This window comes from Oculina patagonica, chromosome 3 (assembly GCF_052425735.1).
Source record: "Oculina patagonica isolate OP01 chromosome 3, crgOcupat, whole genome shotgun sequence".
Classification (NCBI taxonomy): Eukaryota; Metazoa; Cnidaria; class Anthozoa; order Scleractinia; family Oculinidae; genus Oculina; species Oculina patagonica.
In genome coordinates this window covers 23,883,788-23,903,976 of record NC_135760.1, presented here as the reverse complement: position 1 = coordinate 23,903,976, position 20,189 = coordinate 23,883,788, and the positions used below count along the sequence as shown (strand labels likewise).

The following is a 20,189-nucleotide window of genomic DNA, read 5'->3' as shown; positions in this document are numbered from 1 at the left end:
GTGTCATTGATCAGGTTAGTCGTAAACATGTGCTCGCATTTTGTTTGTTGTGATTTAAAAATTACCCAGCAGGAAAAAAAAATGAGTTTACTTCGCATTTGCATTTTTCTTCAATGTTTATCATGACTACAAACCAGGATAAGTCTTTGTCCGATTATGTTTTTTTTTTTTGACGGCTTTCATTTCGATTTTATTGTTGTTGTCAGGAGTATTTCTTCGTCATTTGCCGAGTTTAAACACCTTTTGTTTTAATTTTTGTGCCTTCAAACTACATCGTTTTCTTGATAGTAAAGTTTTAATAAACATGTTGGACATTCTTTGCTCTTTAGAAAAATCTTAACTATCGCTCATCTGAATTCAAAGCTGTGGAATCAACTGGTTCCAATTCAAGCATCTCGCGGCAGTAGCGGGGCCGTACGCTTTTCTAGTAGGGCCCTACGGCTTTTTCCGGCCCTGCTAGAGCGAGGCGTACGGCCCTCATACGGGACTTTTTTTCATATGGTTTTCCAAGGAAATTGCGCGCGGGTCCGTACGGGTCATATGATAATAAAGTGTCTTGCCCAAGAACACAACGCAGGGCCCCGGCCAGGCCTCGAACCCGGGCCGTTTGACTCGGAGTCGAGCGCGCTAACCATTAGGCCACCGCACCTCCCTATATTTATCAAGGCAAAGTAGCAAAACACCTACCGTAATTGCTTCAGTCTACAGACTCCAGTATTAAACTTTGAAACAGCCATTACAAAGTGGAAGTAATATCTTTATTTTAAATCCGAACAGGAATGAGAAAGGAATGGACACATTCACTGAACTTTTGGTGCTTGAACCCTGCTGTGGTAAGCTACTACATCAGCTCACAAAATTTTCAAAGAGCCTTTGGAATGTAACTGGACCAGTTTCTTTACCTCTAATAAGAAGCCTATGTTTTCCCTTCAATGCTCTTAGAGGGAGGGATGGGAGTAAGTTGATGTGTCAAACAGGCAAATATTTGATCGTTTCCCCTTCCTCTGCATCCGACATTCTTTTGGCTCCACACACGATCCGGCTTTCCTGAGTGAAGAGCCAAAAGAACGTCTGCATCCTCCCTTTGTCGAAGACAGACAGTCCATGTGGAAGTTCGTTCCATTATGCACCTCAGGACTTTCTGTTCTCTGGGGGGAATGGTGGCCGAATAGTAAGTGCTGGACTCCCGATCAAGCAGTCCAGGTTATAGCCCCATAGTAAGTTAGTTCGTACTGTCTTGATTGTTTCTTAAAGAAACAATTACTAATTAAAGAATCTTTAATTCCCAGGTTTTCTCAGAGATTGGCTCCCAAGCACGCTGTATTGTCCTGACTTCTGGAACACTATCACCCATGGCATCCTTCTCTTCTGAGCTTGGAATCAAATTCCCAATCCAACTGGAGGCTAATCATGTCATTGCTAACTCACAGGTCAGTCTTGACACATTACCAAAAAAGATTGTACAGCAAACTACTGATCAGGTCAAATTAATGCCCAGTGACAAACGCTTTTGAGTTGAGAAGTCATTGTTCAATTTTTACAACACCACCCCCCCCCCCTCCCGCAAAAAAACAAAAAACAAAAACAAAACAAAAAAAACAAGCTTGTTGAAATATTGTCGCACTAAGGGAACAAGAAGAACAACCAGACAAGTAGGAATGTTATAGCTTGAATACACTTACTGAGACAAAGGGGCCTAAAATACAAGTAAAAGAAAGCAGACTAATAATAATTTATAATAATAATATTCGATAATTTTAACAATGCGTGGAGCCTAGGACGTTTTTTGTAAAATTTTTGTATTTGACCCAGGTTGGGATTAATGTGTTTTATTCCTAGGCTATGACTTTTTACTCTCAAAGTTTCTCACTTCACCAGGTGCACAATTGGCCGGGGCAGGGGGGAGGGGGAGGTGGTGGTTTGTAGCGAACTAGCGTTCAATCCAGGAAGGATAACAATACTGTTAGCCACTTTCATGCCACAGAAACCAAAGTCAAGAACTAACTTAAAAACAGACTTAACGATCAATAATCAAGATCAATAAACACAACAAAAATGTTAATTTATTGCTCATTATCTGTTTTGTAGGTATGGGTTGGAACCTTGTCAGCAGGACCAAGTGGATCAGCTATTAATGCCAGTTATCGCAGTGCCGAGGTATGCCATGATTGATCAGTGTGCGGATATTTAAATTTATTTATGTTGTACACTAACGAGGAGGCATGGCAGTCTAATGGCTACTTGTATGGACTCAACATTTCAAGCCCAGCCACTGCCATTGTTTCGTTTTGTTTTCTTAGCAAAGGCAATACGCCTGATAATGACACACTATTGTCCCATCCAGGAAAGTAACAATACTTCTACTCCGGGCTAAGATTTATGGCAAAGTATCTGATTGAATAAGCGACCGGTGATCTGATCAAATTAAAATGTTCATTTTAGACCTTTACCTTTCAAGATGAGGTTGGCAAGATGGTACTTAACGTTTGCGAGGTAATGCAGTTGGACATAGTTATATTGTGGTCTGTATTTTGCGACTTGTCTATTACTCTTTTGTTTAGGTCTTGATTGTTTTTCTTCGCTGTTTAATTTATTGTGACCTACATTGTTATCGTTTTGTTGTTCAGACAGTGCCTCATGGCGTCCTCTGTTTCTTCCCATCTTACAACATGTTGGACAAGCTCAGCAAACGTTGGCAGGTATGACAGAATTTCTTGTAGCAGCTCTCGCAAAGTCTCACGTCTCACATGAATGGCTCACTACCCTTCGAAAGAGCAACAGAACAAACAACAGGAACAATGCCCCTAGCCCCAAAATTACATGTAATAGCAACTGTGCTACACAAGAGGACCAGTAGAGGACTGTCGTACAAATCTAAAGCAGTTAACAATACTTTTCCAGGGTCCTAAAATTTGGAATTCTCTACCAGAATCGATCGCTGGTTCAAGTAGCTTCTCTTCTTTTAAGAAAAAAATGATTAAATTTCTAATAAAATGAGTCTGGAATTGGCCTAGCTGCACATTCACAGCGAAATTACAAACTTATTACTAACCCGAGGTGGCCTCCCCCATAAGCCTTGTGGTTTCTTGGAGGTCTCCTCGCCCTATCTTTTAAGTTATTTTAATTTGTATTTGTAATTCTGAAGTGGCAAATAAATGATGATGATGATGATGATGATGATGATGATGATGATGATGATGATGATGATGATGCTTGCGAGAGCTACTACACTACTGAATTTTCCTTCCTAAAGTTCAGAAAATTCGGCTGTACAGCAACACTGAATCCCCCAGTTGATAAGTTTCCTTATTCTCATTACACTTCTGCTTAACATTGTATAGACATTGTAAGGAGAGACAAAACATTCATCACTTTTTGAGTGACACTATTCAGATTTGCCTTAGACTAGTGTTCACAGGAAAACTCGCCACATTTTTCGCAAAAGAAGTGGACTTGCTTTTTTTGAATTCCCCGCCATCTCGTATGTTTTAGTCATTTGCGGTTGGAGGGCAGGGCATCTAAACTTCCCACTTCAGGGTACCTTTTACTTCCGATTCCTGCCCTGTCCTTAGTAGTTCCCGCCTCTTTCTGCTATTTCTGTTGAAAAATATTACAATATGTTGCGAATTTTTTTTTTCAAATTCTCCCTGTTCCTGCTACCTTGGAAATCCCACTTCCTACCCTCTCTTCTCCCGCCTGCTGTACTCATTCTTCCGGGCTTCTACCCCTCTGTCCCCTCCATTTTCTTAAATGGGGGAAGAATTGACAACACAAGTTTTTTTTTACGCAGTCAACAGGACTGTGGTCCAAGCTCATGGACAGGAAAGTACTTGTCAGTGAATCACGCAGTGGGGACAAATTAGGTTTGTAAGGATTGTTTTATGTTCAAAACTACAACATTGTGCGTAACCTCCTGATTTTAGTTTCAGTACCCAGCGCAGATAACCTTTACCATGACAACTTTAGGATAAAGGATACCGAACTGTGCAATCAATCAATCAATCAATCAATCAATCAATCAATCAATCAATCAATCAATCAATCAATCAATCAATCAATTAATCAATCAATCAATCAATGTCATGGTGCGGGATGGGGTTACCCTCCATATCCAAGCCAGAGGCTAATATATATAATGCTTAAACTTAAGTACAAAGACAAGAGGAACTAAAGTAATTAAGAGAAAATCCGCCAGGACTTCGAGTAGTTATTGGCGAGTAGTTATTGGACAAAATTATGTACCAAAACTATTTACACATAATTGCAAGCTTTTTGTGTTACTGCTTGAAGTATCTTATCGAAAGAAATCTTTTCTAACAACACCAAACATCGAAAACAAATTTCGAAGTTTCACTGAATTCCCATGAAACGCTTAAAAGATGTGAGCTTTTGCCCATAGCTTACGAACTTTGAATATCATTTTCTCAGACTCTGATAAGAAATTGTTGTACCAGAATTATTTCCACCTTATTGCAAACTTTTTTGTTACTGCTTCAAATATCTTATCAAAAGAAATCTTTTCTAACAACACCAAACATCGAAAACAAATTTTGAAGTTCCGCTGAATTCCACTGAATCGCTTAAGACGAATTTACAAAATGGCTACACGTGAGATTTTGCCTATACCTTGTGAACTTTGAAATTCATTTTCTCAGACTCTGATAAGAAATTATTGTTGGTGTTATCACGGATAATTACTTACATCTTTACCTTTTATTAATGGTAGGAAATAACGCAAATTATTTAAATTATTCTGGTACAGTAAAACCCGCGTGTGCCTTGCCCGCTGCGCCCTCCTGGCCCCCACGTTCTTGGGGGTCTTTTTTTTTTCTCGTCTGGTCCTGTGTGTCTTTTGGCCGGGTCTCCTTTGGCGCGTCTTCCTCGTCTCTCGTTCCGCCTCTGCCTCTGTCGTCCCTCCCTGTGCCCTCGGGTCTCCGGGCTGACTTGATTTTTGTCCAACTTTAATAAATATTACTCGACTTCCTAGTGGATTCCGTCTTAATAACGAATTAAATAATTATATATGTTAAGATACAAATATTGATAAAAACCAAGTTAATCGGTCAGCAACTACTTGCCGGTACTAGCTTCTCAGTCTGGCTTTAATACAACTCATGACAACTGCTTGGCACTTCAAACAAATGCACTGGCAAAAAAGTTAATATTTATCGTGTTCTTAATTTTCAGAGTTTGACGATATTATGCACCAGTTCTACCACGCTGTGAGAACAAGCGAGGGTGAAGAAAGCGGCGAGCAGCTAGGTAAACCAAATTTATTTACATTAATGTTATAACGTCATCTAAAAAGTTCTTTAAATGACAGAGAAATCTACTTCACAATGATCGAGTCCTGGGATTTAGTTAGGAAACAATATAAACTATCCTCTCGTAGATAAAACGTAGAGAAACTACATAATGATCTAGGGAAAAAAGTTTAACAGAGAACGTTATTGTCTTGGTGTTCTACAGCCTTGACTGACATGTTTCCAAAAAGATTGTTCTGATTTCTTTGGTGCTTTCCGCCTTATTTTGAGGTCAGACCTTTGTTTGGCTTGTCACGCAATCTTGCATGACATGCCTTATAATTGTCTCTGCACGTCACGGGACAAGCGTGACTGGAGAAGTACTTCCGCCCTACGCTAGCTTTTGTAGAATTCCACAAGATAAAAGAAGCTTTTCCTTACGAGTTCTGTCTAAAACCGGTGGGAATTTACACAGCTTAAAGGAGCTATGTCAGTGGGATTTCGCAGATTTTGGTCTTAACTGTTTTGAAATAAGTGGCAACTTAACCCATAAAAAACATCTTTTCAACATCTAAAGGAAGATATAACCTTACTTTGCGGATACGCGCAAACAAATTCTTGAAAAAGTATGCCATACTCAGTTTTCAAGTTTTTCAATCCGTTTCCATCCGAGTCATCCACAGCCAAAGATGCTCGTTCACAGTTTCAGTGCTCTATAAATATAGCAATTTTTTTTATAAAATGAACTATTAATTTTTAGGTTTCCAGCGACACAAATATAAATTCTGGCTGTTTAAAAATCTGGTTAAATCCGTGACATAGTCCCTTTAAGGACAGTGTGTTTCACTGCTGGAAGCATTTGCGGCCCACTTTCTTTGCTGGGAATCTATAGCTTCATCGAACATACGTTCTATATCCTCAAGTTCCAGTGCGTCATTACAAACGTCTTCAGGAATTGGAGTAACCTTAAAATGGCCGTTATTGCACGAATTTTCCTCTTCGACTTTGTCAATGTAGGATTCCAAGTCCTCGGTACAAACATGTGAAAGTTCGACGACATTTTGATTACAAATCGAGCGGTCTAGTTTTGGCCGACCAGCCCTTTTCCCAGCTTGTTCGGGGATACTTCGGGCATCATTCCTCGCTCTTTCCCCGGTTGTTCGGTCTTGATCGGGGACACCTCGGGCAATACTCGTCACAGGCATCAGCTCGACGGAAATTCGCCCAAGATCGAGGAATTCATCATTTGCGCCGGGGAGGGCTGGAAGCCTTCCACCAAATATACTTGAAAGGGTGTTTTCTACGCTGTCTTTTCGCACTTTATAGACGCGAGAGCGGCCTCCGCCGAAACAACTCGTCGTGCTCTCGTTTGTTATCTCAGTACAGTGGCATTGGCAGAGACAACTCGTGCGGCATCTTTGGCTTCGCAGAACGTAGATGATGGGTTTGGCGGCGCATTGAAACCAGTACATCCATAGAAAGACGCTCACAAGTTCGTCAGGGCTGGCGGTTTTTCCAGCTATTCTTCTTTGCTGGTTGACACGGAGCAAGATCACGAGAGGCGCGGTCATTATCAAGTATGTCAGTACGAACACGATCGACGTCACAGCTGAGTGCACAAACGCGGCCAGCATTAACTTTTCCTCGTTGGAAAGGAGTCCTGGGCTGACGCGGCGTCGAAGAGAAAAAAGGAAAGCGAAGATCTTCCAAAACGAGAACAGCACGAGAAGTAAAGCAACAGGTTTCACGACCAAGTTTACGATGGAAGCCGCATTCCAGTGATCAGCGGCGTTGTAACAGAGTCCAGCATATTCAACGTAAGCGAATTCTTGACGAGACATAGAAAAAGTAAATGGAATCGGCAAAATCCAGATGAAGCATAGCAAAATAGTAGTATGACGGTTTGATAAACTGGGGAAACGTCTGCGATAGATGGCTTGGTATCTTTCGTACACCATAGCACCGACACTAAGAAACGCGACGTTGGCAAAGTAGGCACAAAGCATGTTGTGTATGGTACAGAAAATGTCGCCAAAAAGCCATTCTCCGGAGACCAGTGAAACAAAGACAAAAGGCATAACAATCAGGCAACTGGCCAAGTCTGCAAAGCTTAGGCTGGCTACGAAAAGGTTCAAAACTGGACGAAGTACATCGCTAAGTAGCACTGCGTAAATAACGCGTCCATTGCCGTAGACACCGACGATGGTGAAAATGAAGAGCGAGGCTGCTTTGACACCAACGCTGGCCAAACTTGGGTCTTGTCCAAACGACGATTTAGTTGTGTTGTTCATGTTTAGCTGTACGCTCACTCAGTACCTTGCAAATCGTCCATTTGGTCGCAAAACGTTACCAACGATCCAATACGGTATATTTTTTTCCTTTTAGACGTTGGTTGCTGCGTTGATTGCGTCTTGAAAACGAGCGGTATAAGAGAATGCTTGAAAGTGAAATATTCAATAAAAAAATAATAAATCTTCAAGCTTTCTCGCTCACAGAGGTAACGTTCACATTAAGCAAGAACGTTATGTAATCAAATGAAGTAATGGAAAAAAAATTGTCATTTTTAATTGTTATTTGACTTACGTAAGGAAACCCGAGGAATGAGTTTAACGGTGTTAACTACGTCATGGAATTCGCGCGTTTTACGAGAACGTCACATTGCGGTTCCTTATTTGGAAATGATGATCATTTTGCAGTGATACTATTTTTAATTTTTTTGTTGGTCTATTTTTTTAGCGTTTTCAGCCGAAAAGAGGAGGCTTTAGGTTGTAATGACTTCGTAATATTATCCTTATAGTATTGCGTTTAGCTTATTCCTCAGCTCTTGCTAAGCGAATAAGCGACGAGAAAGATTAACGGGCAGAGTGTTTAATGAAAATCCCAAGAAGTGATTGGTTAAGAAAGATTATTACGTCACGGACTGTAACAAACGTCATACTGAAAAGGAGGCAATCGCGTTAGAGTCACAACAAAATTTAGAAATTTCCCTACTTTCCTTGCGAACTCTGGAAACCGCTAAACCATGTTTTTCTTTTCTTTTCCGTTTTTTTTTGGGGGGGAGGGGGGGGGCGGGGGTGTTTTGTGATGAACACAAAATCAAGTGTATACACCACTTTCATAATGGCGGCCAATTTATTTACTCTTTTATATGTATGTTAATTAGCCCCACTGGCCTCGTCAGCATGTGAAAAATTCAAAAGAATTTTTACTCTAAAACGAGGCCAGTAGGGCTAATTAACATACATATAGAAGAATAAATAAATTGGCCGCCATTATGAAAGTGGTGTATGCGAGGTTAAATTGACTCTGCATGAAGGTTTGTTACCTGACGAGGGAATTCCACTCAAATTCCACTAAATATCTTAGTTATGTAAACGCAAATGAGTAATACCGCGGTAAATACCTCGCCTATGCGATTCTATAAAAATAACTGAAGATGCGGCAGTACGCGTGTTGTGATTGGTCAGAAGCTATTGAAAATTGTTCACGTGATGAAAATCGTAGTCGTTTTATTGAATACAGTCGAAGCTCTCGTAAGCGGACACCCTCGGGACGCGAACAAAGTGTCCGTAACTGGAGCTGGCCGATTACGAGAATGGTTCTCATAAGCGGCCACTAGAGGTGTAGGGGATAGATCGGCTGCTTACGGGAGCTTGCCCAGCTTGCAAAAACCGGACGGACAGGGATGACGACAAAACAAATACTGAAATATGGTACTAAGGTCCTGTAAAAGTCATTGTGACAAACGGCGACGTGAAGTTGATTGAAAAAACAAGATACAGAGGTTGTTAAAAGGATTTTCTTTAGGGTGTCCGCTAACGGGAGCCTTAAAAACAAAGAAAAAGTCTACATCGTAATCTCTGAAAGTGTCCGCGGCCGCCTACGGAAATGTCCGCTTACGAGAATGTAAAAATACAGAGTTTGTATAGGTTTTAAAACGGGGTTTCAAACAAGGCGGCCGTAAGTAGAGCTGTCCGCTTACGAGAGTGTCCGTTAAGAGAGTTTCGACTGTACAAACATTCATCACCTTTAGTTTGCCTCGGATTTACAAGAGTAGCTACAGAAGCTAATTTCTCCGAGAAAGAGAAGAAGACTGGGAAAAAATTAAATAAATAAAGCTATAATAATAAAAATAAAAATAAAATCATTTATAATATACGGTATACTAAACTACTATTTACATAAATTTAACAGCATGATTTATCGGATCAATAAACAAGTTCGTATGGGAGAAGAAAACTCGACAAGAATGCACACTTTATTACCATTTTTAACAACAAACCAAATTTCTCCTGTTCCCTTGTACTCAACGTTTCTTTTGTCCTTGAGAAGAATTTTTTAATCTCAATTAATGGGAATGATTTACAAGCTTTTCAAAAGTTCTTCCAAAATTCCATGTGGATTATCGCGCCAATTAACTATTGAAATACGTGGTCTGTTGCTGCTATGGAACCTACAATAACCCGTATAAAACGCGTTCACGTTTTGGACGTTCATTTCCGTCCAATTCAAATTTGTTTTCATATAAAACGTTTTACACGAGGACTCGTTTTGAAACAAAGGCAATTCAGAAATGGCCTGTTTTTTACGTTGACAAATCTTTTAGTCATTCGTAACCGTTCATGTTCCTGTGTGACCCATCTTCCGCAATTAAATTATCCTCTGTGAACTATTATTTTAAGGTGAAAATAAAACCTTGTTTGAGCTAATCTCTGTGCCTTTGATGCCTAGATTCAGATGACGAGTCAAGTGTGGATGGAGGGCTGTTCCTTGCCGTGTGCAGAGGAAAAGTGAGTGAAGGACTCGACTTTGCTGATAACAACGCCAGGGCCGTCATCACGGTAAGGGCATTCTTTTGCAGGTTTTATATAATGCTGATAATCTCAATTAATCGCTGAAAGAAAGAAAGTGCAAAACTTTGCGGATAGGGTTGCCACCGGAACAAGGAAATTTGATCACATCATCGTACGTTAAAGCAACTCCATTGGTTGCCGATTGCTTGGCAGCGTGGGGTCAGAGACGCTGTAATGGCTTATAAATGTTTGCACGGACTAGCCCCAGCATATCTGCGCAGCAAATTTATTGTTAGAGTTGACGTCCATTCTCTCAATACAAGACACAGAAACAAGTTGGATGTCCCGCTATTCAAAAGAGTTACCGCCCAGCAGTCATTTGTATTCAGAGCTACTCGGCTTTGGAATGAACTACCTCGGACTCTAACAGATGTAATTAGTTTGAGTATTTTTAAGGCTGCTATAAAACGTCGCGCGCGCTTGGAAGCCCTTTATAATAATTAGAATGATTTTATTTTCAACTGTACATTTTTTAACACTTCATTGTAATTTGTCCCTGAAAAACCATTTTTGGAGAGGCAAATAAAATCTTATCTAATCGAGATTTACAGACGGGCGATGGGCTGGTTCTAACCTTTCAGTCTGTGGATAAAAACAGCCTTGTGTAGACTAGTGTGATCGTGAAAGGTGCTAAGCAGTACTTTCTTTTCGCATTTTTTATTTGGTTCGAGATGTTTTCTTTTCTTATTTTACATTTGTGTGTGAAACCGTAGTGTGTGACCATTCAAATGAAAGCTATTGAGCAGTACTTTTATGTGGTACTGTTTATTATGCTGTACAAGGTGGTTCTAACTATTAAGCCTGTGGATGAAACCCTGGTGTGTGACCATTCAAATGAAAGCTATTGAGCAGTACTTTTATGTGGTACTGTTTATTATGCTGTACAAGGTGGTTCTAACTATTAAGCCTGTGGATGAAACCCCGGTGTGTGGCCATTCAAATGAAAGCTAGTGAGCAGTACTTTCATGTGGTGCTTATTGTGCTGTACAAGGTGGTTCTAACTATTAAGCCTGTGGATGAAACCATGGTGTGTGACCATTCAAATGAAAGCTATTGAGCCGTACTTCCACCTGTCTGATTTACAGTATTTGGCAAAGTGACATTTATGATTTGTCACTGGAATTTGAACTTGGGCACTTTTCTGAGTGAAAGAGTTTTAATTTATACATGTGGAATCGGTGTTCCGTCTGACACGGGAAGCTTCAAGTGCCTCATCCAGGCTTCTCTTCACTTGCTCATTTATGTTCCAGGATTCAATGTTCAACTTACAGAGTTTGCAGTTCTCGTTGCTTAACGATTTGCGTAGGTATGGCAATACCACAGCAGTTATTCGATTACTGATCAAATCCAACTTCGTGAGCTTGCAGTGTTCACTTTCTAGCGCTTCGCAGAAGTATTTCACGCCTTGGTTGGTCATTTTGTGACACTCAATTCTCAAAGATTTTAGCTGGCAATTTTGGTGTTTGAGTGTTTCACAAAACCTCGACAAAACCGTGTCAGTCCATGTGTCTTCATTGTTAGTTTTCAAGCCAGTTAGTTTACAGTCGACGTGTTCGAGTGATTCACACAATTGTGATACAACGAGCTCAGTTACTTGCAGTCCCCCAAGTCTCATACGAGTGAGCTTGCAATTTCTGTTTTTCAGTGATTCGCAAAGAAGGATTAGTGCATCTTGAGTGATTAAGTCGTTAAGACCAAGGTGCAGCTCTTTTAGTTTGCACTTTTCCGTACTCATAGCTCCTACCAATGCAATCAAACCCTGGTCTGTTATCTTGTTATCTGGTACGTCTAATTTTACTGGCCCTCCTTCTATTAGCAACTTGGCTAATTCTTTGCATCCCCCTTCTCCTAGAGAATTAATACTCAAGTCAAGTGAGTATTCTAGCTGCTGAATATATCTTAAGAAATACACAATTGCTGTGCAGTCAACAGGTGTTACGTGGCAATCCCACAGCTTGAAGGAAGCGTCAAAACACCTGTTCTGCTGTATCTGAGAAGCTGCCTTCTTCACTGTAGCATCATCGTTGTACTCGTACAAACACTTCATCATCAGTATGGCCATCTTTCTATTCGGTGAACTTGATAGCAAAGAGTCGTGAAGACATCTCACAAAACAGCTGCTGACTGCCTCACTTTGCTGGCCATGAAGCAGCCCTGCAACGAACTGAAGAACCAGATGCCACTTTGGATCTTCGGCATTAGAGACAATGAATTCCTTGAGCTCATCAGGATCCATCTTGGCAATTTCTCTAGCGGCTAGAAACTCCTGTAAAGTCAAATGAATGAAGCAGAAACGTTGTTTGAACTCCACTGGGGACACCCTACTGTCAGGCATTTGGTTCAGCAGACCACAATTTTGCATTCCTGCCACTTCAACCGAGTCGAATATCAGTCGACCTTCGGCAATTCCTTTTCTTGCTAACGATCCGAGGTCGGTCAAAGTCTTTTCAACTGAATCTGAAAAGCGTTCATTTCCTCGGAATGGTTTATCTCGAAATTCAGGGTGATGCCTGAAGATGAACAATCTCAAAGCTCCTTGGTAAACGTCCGTCAGCCTTGTGGGTAAGGTGACGCTTTCTGAGCCCGATGCCTTGATAAACTCCTTGAGAAAGTAACACAATATGCGACAATTCACAGGAATGTAGCATAAAGACAACAGGTTTAAATTGCCGTTGATGTGTTCCCATATTCGTGTTGCAATGGCGGTGTCTCGATAACAGAAGTTCTCCACATATTTGTGAACTTTCTCTTCCGTAAATCCCATAATTTCCACAGTCCTGTCAAACGACGAGACCTCAACACTTGCCAGAACGGTCGGTCTACAACTCGTCAACACTGTTGCTTCAGGAAGAAGTTTGCCCTGCAGTAATTTCACGTACAGTGCCGACAATGGCATTTCCTCGGCTGGACTATTTCCGAATCGTGCTGCCTCGTTTGCCGTGCAGCTTTCGTGATCCTTGAATTCGTCTAATCCATCGAATACAAGAAGTATCTTCTCAGGATGATCCAACAATTGTTGAAAGACGTGATCGTCTATGTGTCCCTCTAGATATGCTGCTCGATTCAACATTTGCCGAAGGGAAATCCTTTCTGATGTTTCCGAATAAAACGATCGAAACCGGAATAAGAATGCGTACTTAACACGCTTGGCAGTATCTTGGAAAAGGTCTCCTTTACTCCAATCACGCAGAAGTTTCTGACAGAGTAAAGACTTTCCGATGCCCGGGCGGCCAACAATGAGAATTTTTCGAGGGTTTTGGGCGTCTTTGTTGGACAGAAATAACTCTCCGCGCGTCTTTATCACAAGTGAACCTTGCTGGCTTACAGGCTTCAAGTAGAAGTCGTATATTAGATGTCTTTCGCAGTCCTTCAAAAATGCGTCTTTTGCTCTTCCTGTGTAAATGACTACATCGAGAAAGATGTCATCTAAGGCCATGTTGCCTTCCTCACTTTCTGCACTGCAGTGAATCAGTGGTTCTAAAAGCTCTGTTTCTTGTAAGATTCGTTTTTTCATGCTTTTCTTGAAGCCAGCTGGTGTGACTTGAGTGGAACTTTGGTGGAAGAAATACTTTGAACAGAACTCTGAATCGAAGGAGAAGTTTCTACTTCGTAATGCGCGCGCTACAAAATAAACCATTTCTCCGAAAACAAGAAAAGCAAAAATCGTGTTAGCTATAGAGACAAATGTTGTGCAGTTGGTCTTTTCAGACGCAACAGAATTGTGACAGTTTGATTTCGACGAAGCGGTGGCATTCGATGGTAAAACACAAGCGAATCCGGGTGGAAAGCGTTCTGGATACAACACGAAATTTTGCAACACCGTAAACACAATTCCTAATACTAGTCGTGCCGCTAGATGAAGGAAATAAATAAAGAAAACTCGTCGAGTCTTGATTCTTGGCCGTGGGCGAGGGTTTTCTACGTCGGGCGTCATGGCGGCTTGAAGCTGGTCGACCCGAGACTTAACACAACACCAGGAGTAACCGAGACATATCACTATCACCGAAGCAAAACTCAAAATGACAAATACATACAGCGGCAGAGGAGAATTGTACTGTTGCTCGTACTTGTCAAAACACTGCGCTTGATGAAAGTTCTTGTCTGGTTGAGTGCCGTGGAAATCGCAAAGGAAAGTTCTACGTTCGTTGAGTCTCAACTTGCTTGTGATTCCTACAAACACAACTCCGGTGAAGAGGAAAAGAACGACTACAATGTAGCCAAATAAACTGAAGCGAGTAGGAGTTAAAAACTCTTTCAGTCCTTCCATTGCGACCAGAGCGTACGGCGTACAACACTGATTAAATGGCAAGAAGAGGCAGCTGCAGGAATATTTTACATTTCAAGTGAAAACATAGTCAAAATATTCGTGTTGCCAGGAATAATGACTGGAGAACAATGAGTTTGAGATTGTTGGAGGACGTCAACTTATTAAAACGCATTACCTGCGTGAAGACGTGTTTGGAAAAAAAAATAGGGTCATTAAGTAATATCTCTCTTTTTTTTTCGCCTTTTTTTAAAATTGGCTTTTATCAAAGAAATCGTTGCGCCTTGAAAGCAAAGAACCCATACTTTAAACGCCAACAGACCGTAAAAAACATTGAAAACGGAATCGAATTTATGTCTATATTGCTGTTAAAATGCAAATTTTGAGTAAATGTTTGATAGTGACGTGAATAAAAACTAACAGCCGGAAAAAGAATTGAATTCAGAAGTGAATAAATGGACGAGTTAATACTAACATAGAAAATGTTTTACGAAAAGTATATCACCTTCGATCAACCTTCACAAACAGAAATGTAATAGTCGTTTTCAAACACTATCAAAACATTGGTTGGGGGATTTCGAAGTTTCCACGAAGATTTCGGACAGAAAAATCATTTTAATTCGCGTAGCAGATGTTTTTGAAAGCAGACTTTAGTCGGGTCTGATTTAAATATGCAACGAAGTATTTAAGAACCCAGAGCTCTTCTCTTTGATGTTAGTTTGATGAAGAGTCTGGGACACTTCAAAAAGATCTTGTTGGTGTTGAGGGAAAACGTTATGTTTGATTACTTTTCCTAAAACAACCATTTTGGCACAAGATTTGTTATTATTTTTATTTGGTCATTTCTTGTAATAATCATTTCGTAATCAGGAGTTATTTAAATTATTTATTTATTGAAATTATTTTTTTTTTGGAGGAGGAAGGGGGGTCTTTGTTTTTACGATAGGCTGTCGAAAGTCTTATACTTTCACCTGGCGTCGCTTGATTTACAGTGTTTGGCAACATGAAATTTGTAATTTGTCACTGAAATTTGAATTTTGGCACTTTTGTAGTAGAAAGGGGGTTTTAATTTACACATGTAAAGTGAGTGTCGCGTCTGAGACGGGAAGCTTCAAGTGCCTCATCCAGGATTCTCTTCACTCGCTCATTTATGTTCCAAGAAACAATGTTTAATTTACAGAGTTTACAGTTCTTGTTGCTTAATGATTTGTGTAGATAAGGCAATACCACAGCAGTTATTCGATTACTGATCAGTTCCAACTTCGTGAGTTTGCATTGTTCACTTTCTAGCGCTTCGCAGAAGTATTTCACACCTTGGTTGGTCATTTTGTGACACTCAATTCTCAACGAGTTTAACTGACAATTTCGGTGTTTGAGTGTTTGACAAAACCGCCACAGAACCGTGTCAGTCCAAGTGTCTTCATTGTTAAATTTCAGGCTGGTCAGTTTACAGTTGACGTGTTCGAGTGATTCACACAATTGTGATACAACGCTGTCAGTTATTTGCAGTCCCCCAAGTCTCATACGAATGAGCTTGCAATGCCTGTTTTTTAGTGATTCGCAAAGGAGGATTACTGCATCTGCAGTGATTAGGTCGTTGAGACCAAGGTTTAGCTCTTTGAGTTTGCACTTCTCTGCAACCATAGCTTCTACCAAAGCAATCAAACCCTGGTCTGTTATCTTGTTCTCTGGTATATGTAATTTTACTGGGCCACCTTCTGTTACCAACTTGGCTAATTCTTTGCATCCCCCCTCTCCTAGAGAATTAATACTCAAGTCAAGTGAGTATTCTAGCTGCTGAATATATCTTAAGAAGTACACAATTGCTGTGCAGTCAACAGGTGTTACATGGCAATTCCACAGTTCAAAAGAAGCGTGAAAATCCCTGTTCCGTTGTATCTGAGAAGCTGCCTTCTTCACTGTAGCATCATCATTGTACTCGTACAAACACTTCATCATCAGTATGGCCATCTTTCTATTCGGTGAACTTGATAGCAAAGAGTCGTGAAGACATCTCACAAAACAGCTGCTGACCGCCTCGCCTTGCTGGCCATGAAGCAGCCCTGCAACGAACTGAATAACCAGATGCCACTTCGGATCTTCGGCATTAGAGACAATGAATTCCTTGAGCTCATCAGGATCCATCTTTGCAATTTCTCTAGCGGCGAGAAACTCCTGTAAAGTCAAATGAATGAAGCAGAAACGTTGTTTGAACTCCACTGGGGACACCCTACTGTCAGGCATTTGGTTCAACAGACCACAATTTTGCATTCCTGCCACTTCAACCGAGTCGAATATCAGTCGACCTTCAGCAATTCCTTTTCTTGCTAACGATCCGAGGTCGGTCAAAGTCTTTTCAACTGAATCTGAAAAGCGTTCATTTCCTCGGAATGGTTTATCTCGAAATTCAGGGTGATGCCTGAAGATGAACAATCTTAAAGCTCCTTGGTAAACGTCCGTCAGCCTTGTGGGTAAGGTGACGCTTTCTGAGCCCGATGCCTTGATAAACTCCTTGAGAAAGTAACACAATATGCGACAATTCACAGGAATGTAGCATAAAGACAATAGGTTTAAATTGCCGTTGATGTGTTCCCATATTCGTGTTGCAATGGCGGTGTCTCGATGACAGAAGTTCTCCACATATTTGTGAACTTTCTCTTCCGTAAATCCCATAATTTCCACAGTCCTGTCAAACGACGAGACCTCAACACTTGCCAGAACGGTCGGTCTACAACTCGTCAACACTGTTGCTTCAGGAAGAAGTTTGCCCTGCAGTAATTTCACGTACAGTGCCGACAATGGCATTTCCTCGGCTGGACTATTTCCGAATCGTGCTGCCTCGTTTGCCGTGCAGCTTTCGTGATCCTTGAATTCGTCTAATCCATCGAATACAAGAAGTATCTTCTCAGGATGATCCAACAATTGTTGAAAGACGTGATCGTCCATGTGTCCCTCTAGATATGCTGCTCGATTCAACATTTGCCGAAGGGAAATCCTTTCTGATGTTTCCGAATAAAACGATCGAAACCGGAATAAGAATGCGTACTTGACACGCTTGGCAGTATCTTGGAAAAGGTCTCCTTTACTCCAATCACGCAGAAGTTTCTGACAGAGTAAAGACTTTCCGATGCCCGGGCGGCCAACAATGAGAATTTTTCGAGGGTTTTGAGCGTCTTTGTTGGACAGAAATAACTCTCCGCGCGTCTTTATCACAAGTGAACCTTGCTGGCTTACAGGCTTCAAGTAGAAGTCGTATATTAGATGTCTTTCGCAGTCCTTCAAAAATGCGTCTTTTGCTCTTCCTGTGTAAATGACTACATCGAGAAAGATGTCATCTAAGGCCATGTTGCCTTCCTCACTTTCTGCACTGCAGTGAATCAGTGGTTCTAAAAGCTCTGTTTCTTGTAAGATTCGTTTTTTCATGCTTTTCTTGAAGCCAGCTGGTGTGACTTGAGTGGAACTTTGGTGGAAGAAATACTTTGAACAGAACTCTGAATCGAAGGAGAAGTTTCTACTTCGTAATGCGCGCGCTACAAGATAAACCATTTCTCCGAAAACAAGAAAAGCAAAAATCGTGTTAGCTATAGAGACAAATGTTGTGCAGTTGGTCTTTTCAGACGCAACGGAATTGTGACAGTTTGAGTATGACGAAGCGGCTGGCGTTCGATTGCAAAACACAAGCGAATCCGGGTGGAAAGCGTTCTGGATATAACACGGAATTTTGCAACACCGTAAACACAATTCCTAATACTAGTCGTGCCGCTAGATGAAGGAAATAAATAAAGAAAACTCGTCGAGTCTTGATTCTTGGCCTTGGACGAGGGTTTTCCATGTCGGGCGTCATGGCGGCTTGTAGCTGGTCGACCCGAGACTTAACACAACACCAGGAGTAACCGAGACATATCACTATCACCGAAGCAAAACTCAAAATGACAAATACATACAGCGGCAGAGGAGAATTGTACTGTTGCTCGTACTTGTCAAAACACTGCGCTTGATGAAAGTTCTTGTCTGGTAGAGTGCCGTGGAAATCGCAAAGGAAAGTTCTTCGTTCATTGAGTCTCAACTTGCTTGTGATTCCTACAAACACAACTCCTGTGAAGAGGAAAAGAACGACTACAATGTAGCCAAATAAACTGAAGCGAGTAGGAGTTAAAAACTCTCTCAATCCTTCCATTGCGATCAGAGCGTTCGGCGACTACACTGATTAAATGGCAAGAAGAGGCAGCTGCGGGAATATTTTACAATTCGAGTGAAAACATAGTCAAAATATTCGTGTTGCCAGGGATAATGACTGGAGAACAATGAGTCGACCTTATCGCCTGATGAAGACTAGCAGTGTGCAGTCGAAAAGTCGCGATCTCCATCACACGTTACTACGTCGTGAGACAAACGAAAAATACTTTATTATTATTGAGTTGAGATTGTTGGAGGACGTCAACTTATTACAACGCATTACCTGCGTGAACACGTGTTTGGGAAAAAATAGGGTCATTCAGTATTAAATATCTCTTTTTTTTCGTCTTTTTGAAACTTTTTTTAGCATTTTTCAAAAGAATCGTTGGCGCCTTGAAAGCAAAGAAACCCTACTTTAAAAGCCATCAGACCGTAAAAAAACATTGAAAACGGAATCACATTTATGTCCATGTTGCTGTCAAAATGCAAATTTTGAGTAAAAATGTTTGACAGTGACGTAAATAAGAACTGACAACCGGATAAAGATTCGAATGTAGAAGGGAATAAATGGACGAGTAAAATACAAAAATACTCAACGAAAACTCTCACTTTTTAGTATTTTCTCTGATCAGCCAGCCCTATACAAAGAAGTAGTCGTCCTGTAGCACTATCGAAACATTCGCTGTGTGATTTCAAAGTTGCCACAACGAAGATTTCAGACAGAAAGCCATTTTAATTTGCGTGGCAGATGTTTTCCAAATCAGACTTTCGTCGGGTGTGCATTTGAATATGCATAAAAGTAATCTCGCCCGAGATCCCTCCAGATGGGCGCAAGATTTACAAAGATAGCCTATGGGGTCTGGGACACTCTAGAGTGATCTTGTAGTCGTTGAAGAAAAACGTTAAAAGGTAGACCTGGATTGTCTATCCTAAAATAATAATAATAATAATAAAGATTTATATAGCGCCATATCCATGGCTTATGGCGCTTTTACAATAAAAATGTTGTTAAAAAGTGAAATTTACTTAAAAAAATTTACATCAGTGATAAAAGGAAAAACAAACAAATAAAATAGCTAAGCTGTAAAAAATGGAAATAGAAACTAAGAATCATTAAAACCGACCCCTTTTGACACCTATGTTAATTTGTATTACATTACTGTATCTTAATCAGAAGTTTTTGTTGTTTTTTTGGGGGTTGGAGGGGGGGGCTTTAGTTTTTGACAGGCTGTAGAAAGTGTTGGCGTGGTTTTGTGTTTGCGTCACTCGCTAATTGTTTACAAAATATCCTGAGAAGTTTAGACCAAAACTTTTCTAGCGTATTGCACCAAGCGGCTGCAGGATTGTTTCGATATCTGATTTGTTCTGCAGGTTGCTATCGTTTTTGTGTTTTTTTTTTTTTTTTTTTTTTTTTGGCGGATTTGGATTATATGGCAAGAGTATTAAATAGTATATTTCACTGGGTTTTTGCAGCGGCGTTTTCCGTAAATTAACCTTTGCCGATATATTGGGCGCTGAGCAGCCTGCCGTTGGCATGAAACACAAAGCCAGTTTCGCTGTGGCAGTTCACTTAAACATATTCTCCTTCTTTTCTTTACCTCCTGTAGATTGGAATTCCTTTTCCAAATGTGAAAGATGTTCAGGTAAAAACGC

General features: G+C 40.7%; 3 protein-coding genes across 3 annotated transcripts in view; 1 reads left to right on the top strand and 2 right to left on the bottom strand.

Moving 5' to 3' along the window:
• LOC144647561 (Fanconi anemia group J protein-like) overlaps positions 1–20,189 on the top strand; it is a 37,225-nt gene that overhangs the window by 14,692 nt on the left and 2,344 nt on the right. The window contains exons 19-27 of the mRNA XM_078507354.1: positions 778–833; positions 1,290–1,430; positions 2,089–2,157; positions 2,443–2,493; positions 2,628–2,699; positions 3,791–3,863; positions 5,188–5,262; positions 9,975–10,084; positions 20,144–20,179. Of these exons, the coding sequence (XP_078363480.1) occupies positions 778–833; positions 1,290–1,430; positions 2,089–2,157; positions 2,443–2,493; positions 2,628–2,699; positions 3,791–3,863; positions 5,188–5,262; positions 9,975–10,084; positions 20,144–20,179 (683 nt within the window). The remainder of the gene's footprint in view (positions 1–777; positions 834–1,289; positions 1,431–2,088; positions 2,158–2,442; positions 2,494–2,627; positions 2,700–3,790; positions 3,864–5,187; positions 5,263–9,974; positions 10,085–20,143; positions 20,180–20,189) is intronic.
• On the bottom strand, positions 10,542–14,374 carry LOC144647095 (nucleotide-binding oligomerization domain-containing protein 1-like). Its single transcript, XM_078506843.1, has one exon. The coding sequence runs from the start codon at positions 14,361–14,363 to the stop codon at positions 11,253–11,255; it is 3,111 nt and encodes a 1,036-aa protein (XP_078362969.1). The 5' UTR covers positions 14,364–14,374; the 3' UTR covers positions 10,542–11,252.
• LOC144647094 (NACHT, LRR and PYD domains-containing protein 4E-like) lies at positions 15,289–18,756 on the bottom strand. Its single transcript, XM_078506842.1, is given in 2 exon segments — positions 15,289–18,033; positions 18,035–18,756. Coding segments are annotated over 2 exon segments (3,111 nt in total). The 5' UTR covers positions 18,538–18,756; the 3' UTR covers positions 15,289–15,425.

Bases quoted from the DNA above. Each gene is read 5' to 3' on its own strand.
- LOC144647095 (XM_078506843.1), bottom strand. From the start codon at position 14,363: ATGGAAGGACTGAAAGAGTTTTTAACTCCTACTCGCTTCAGTTTATTT.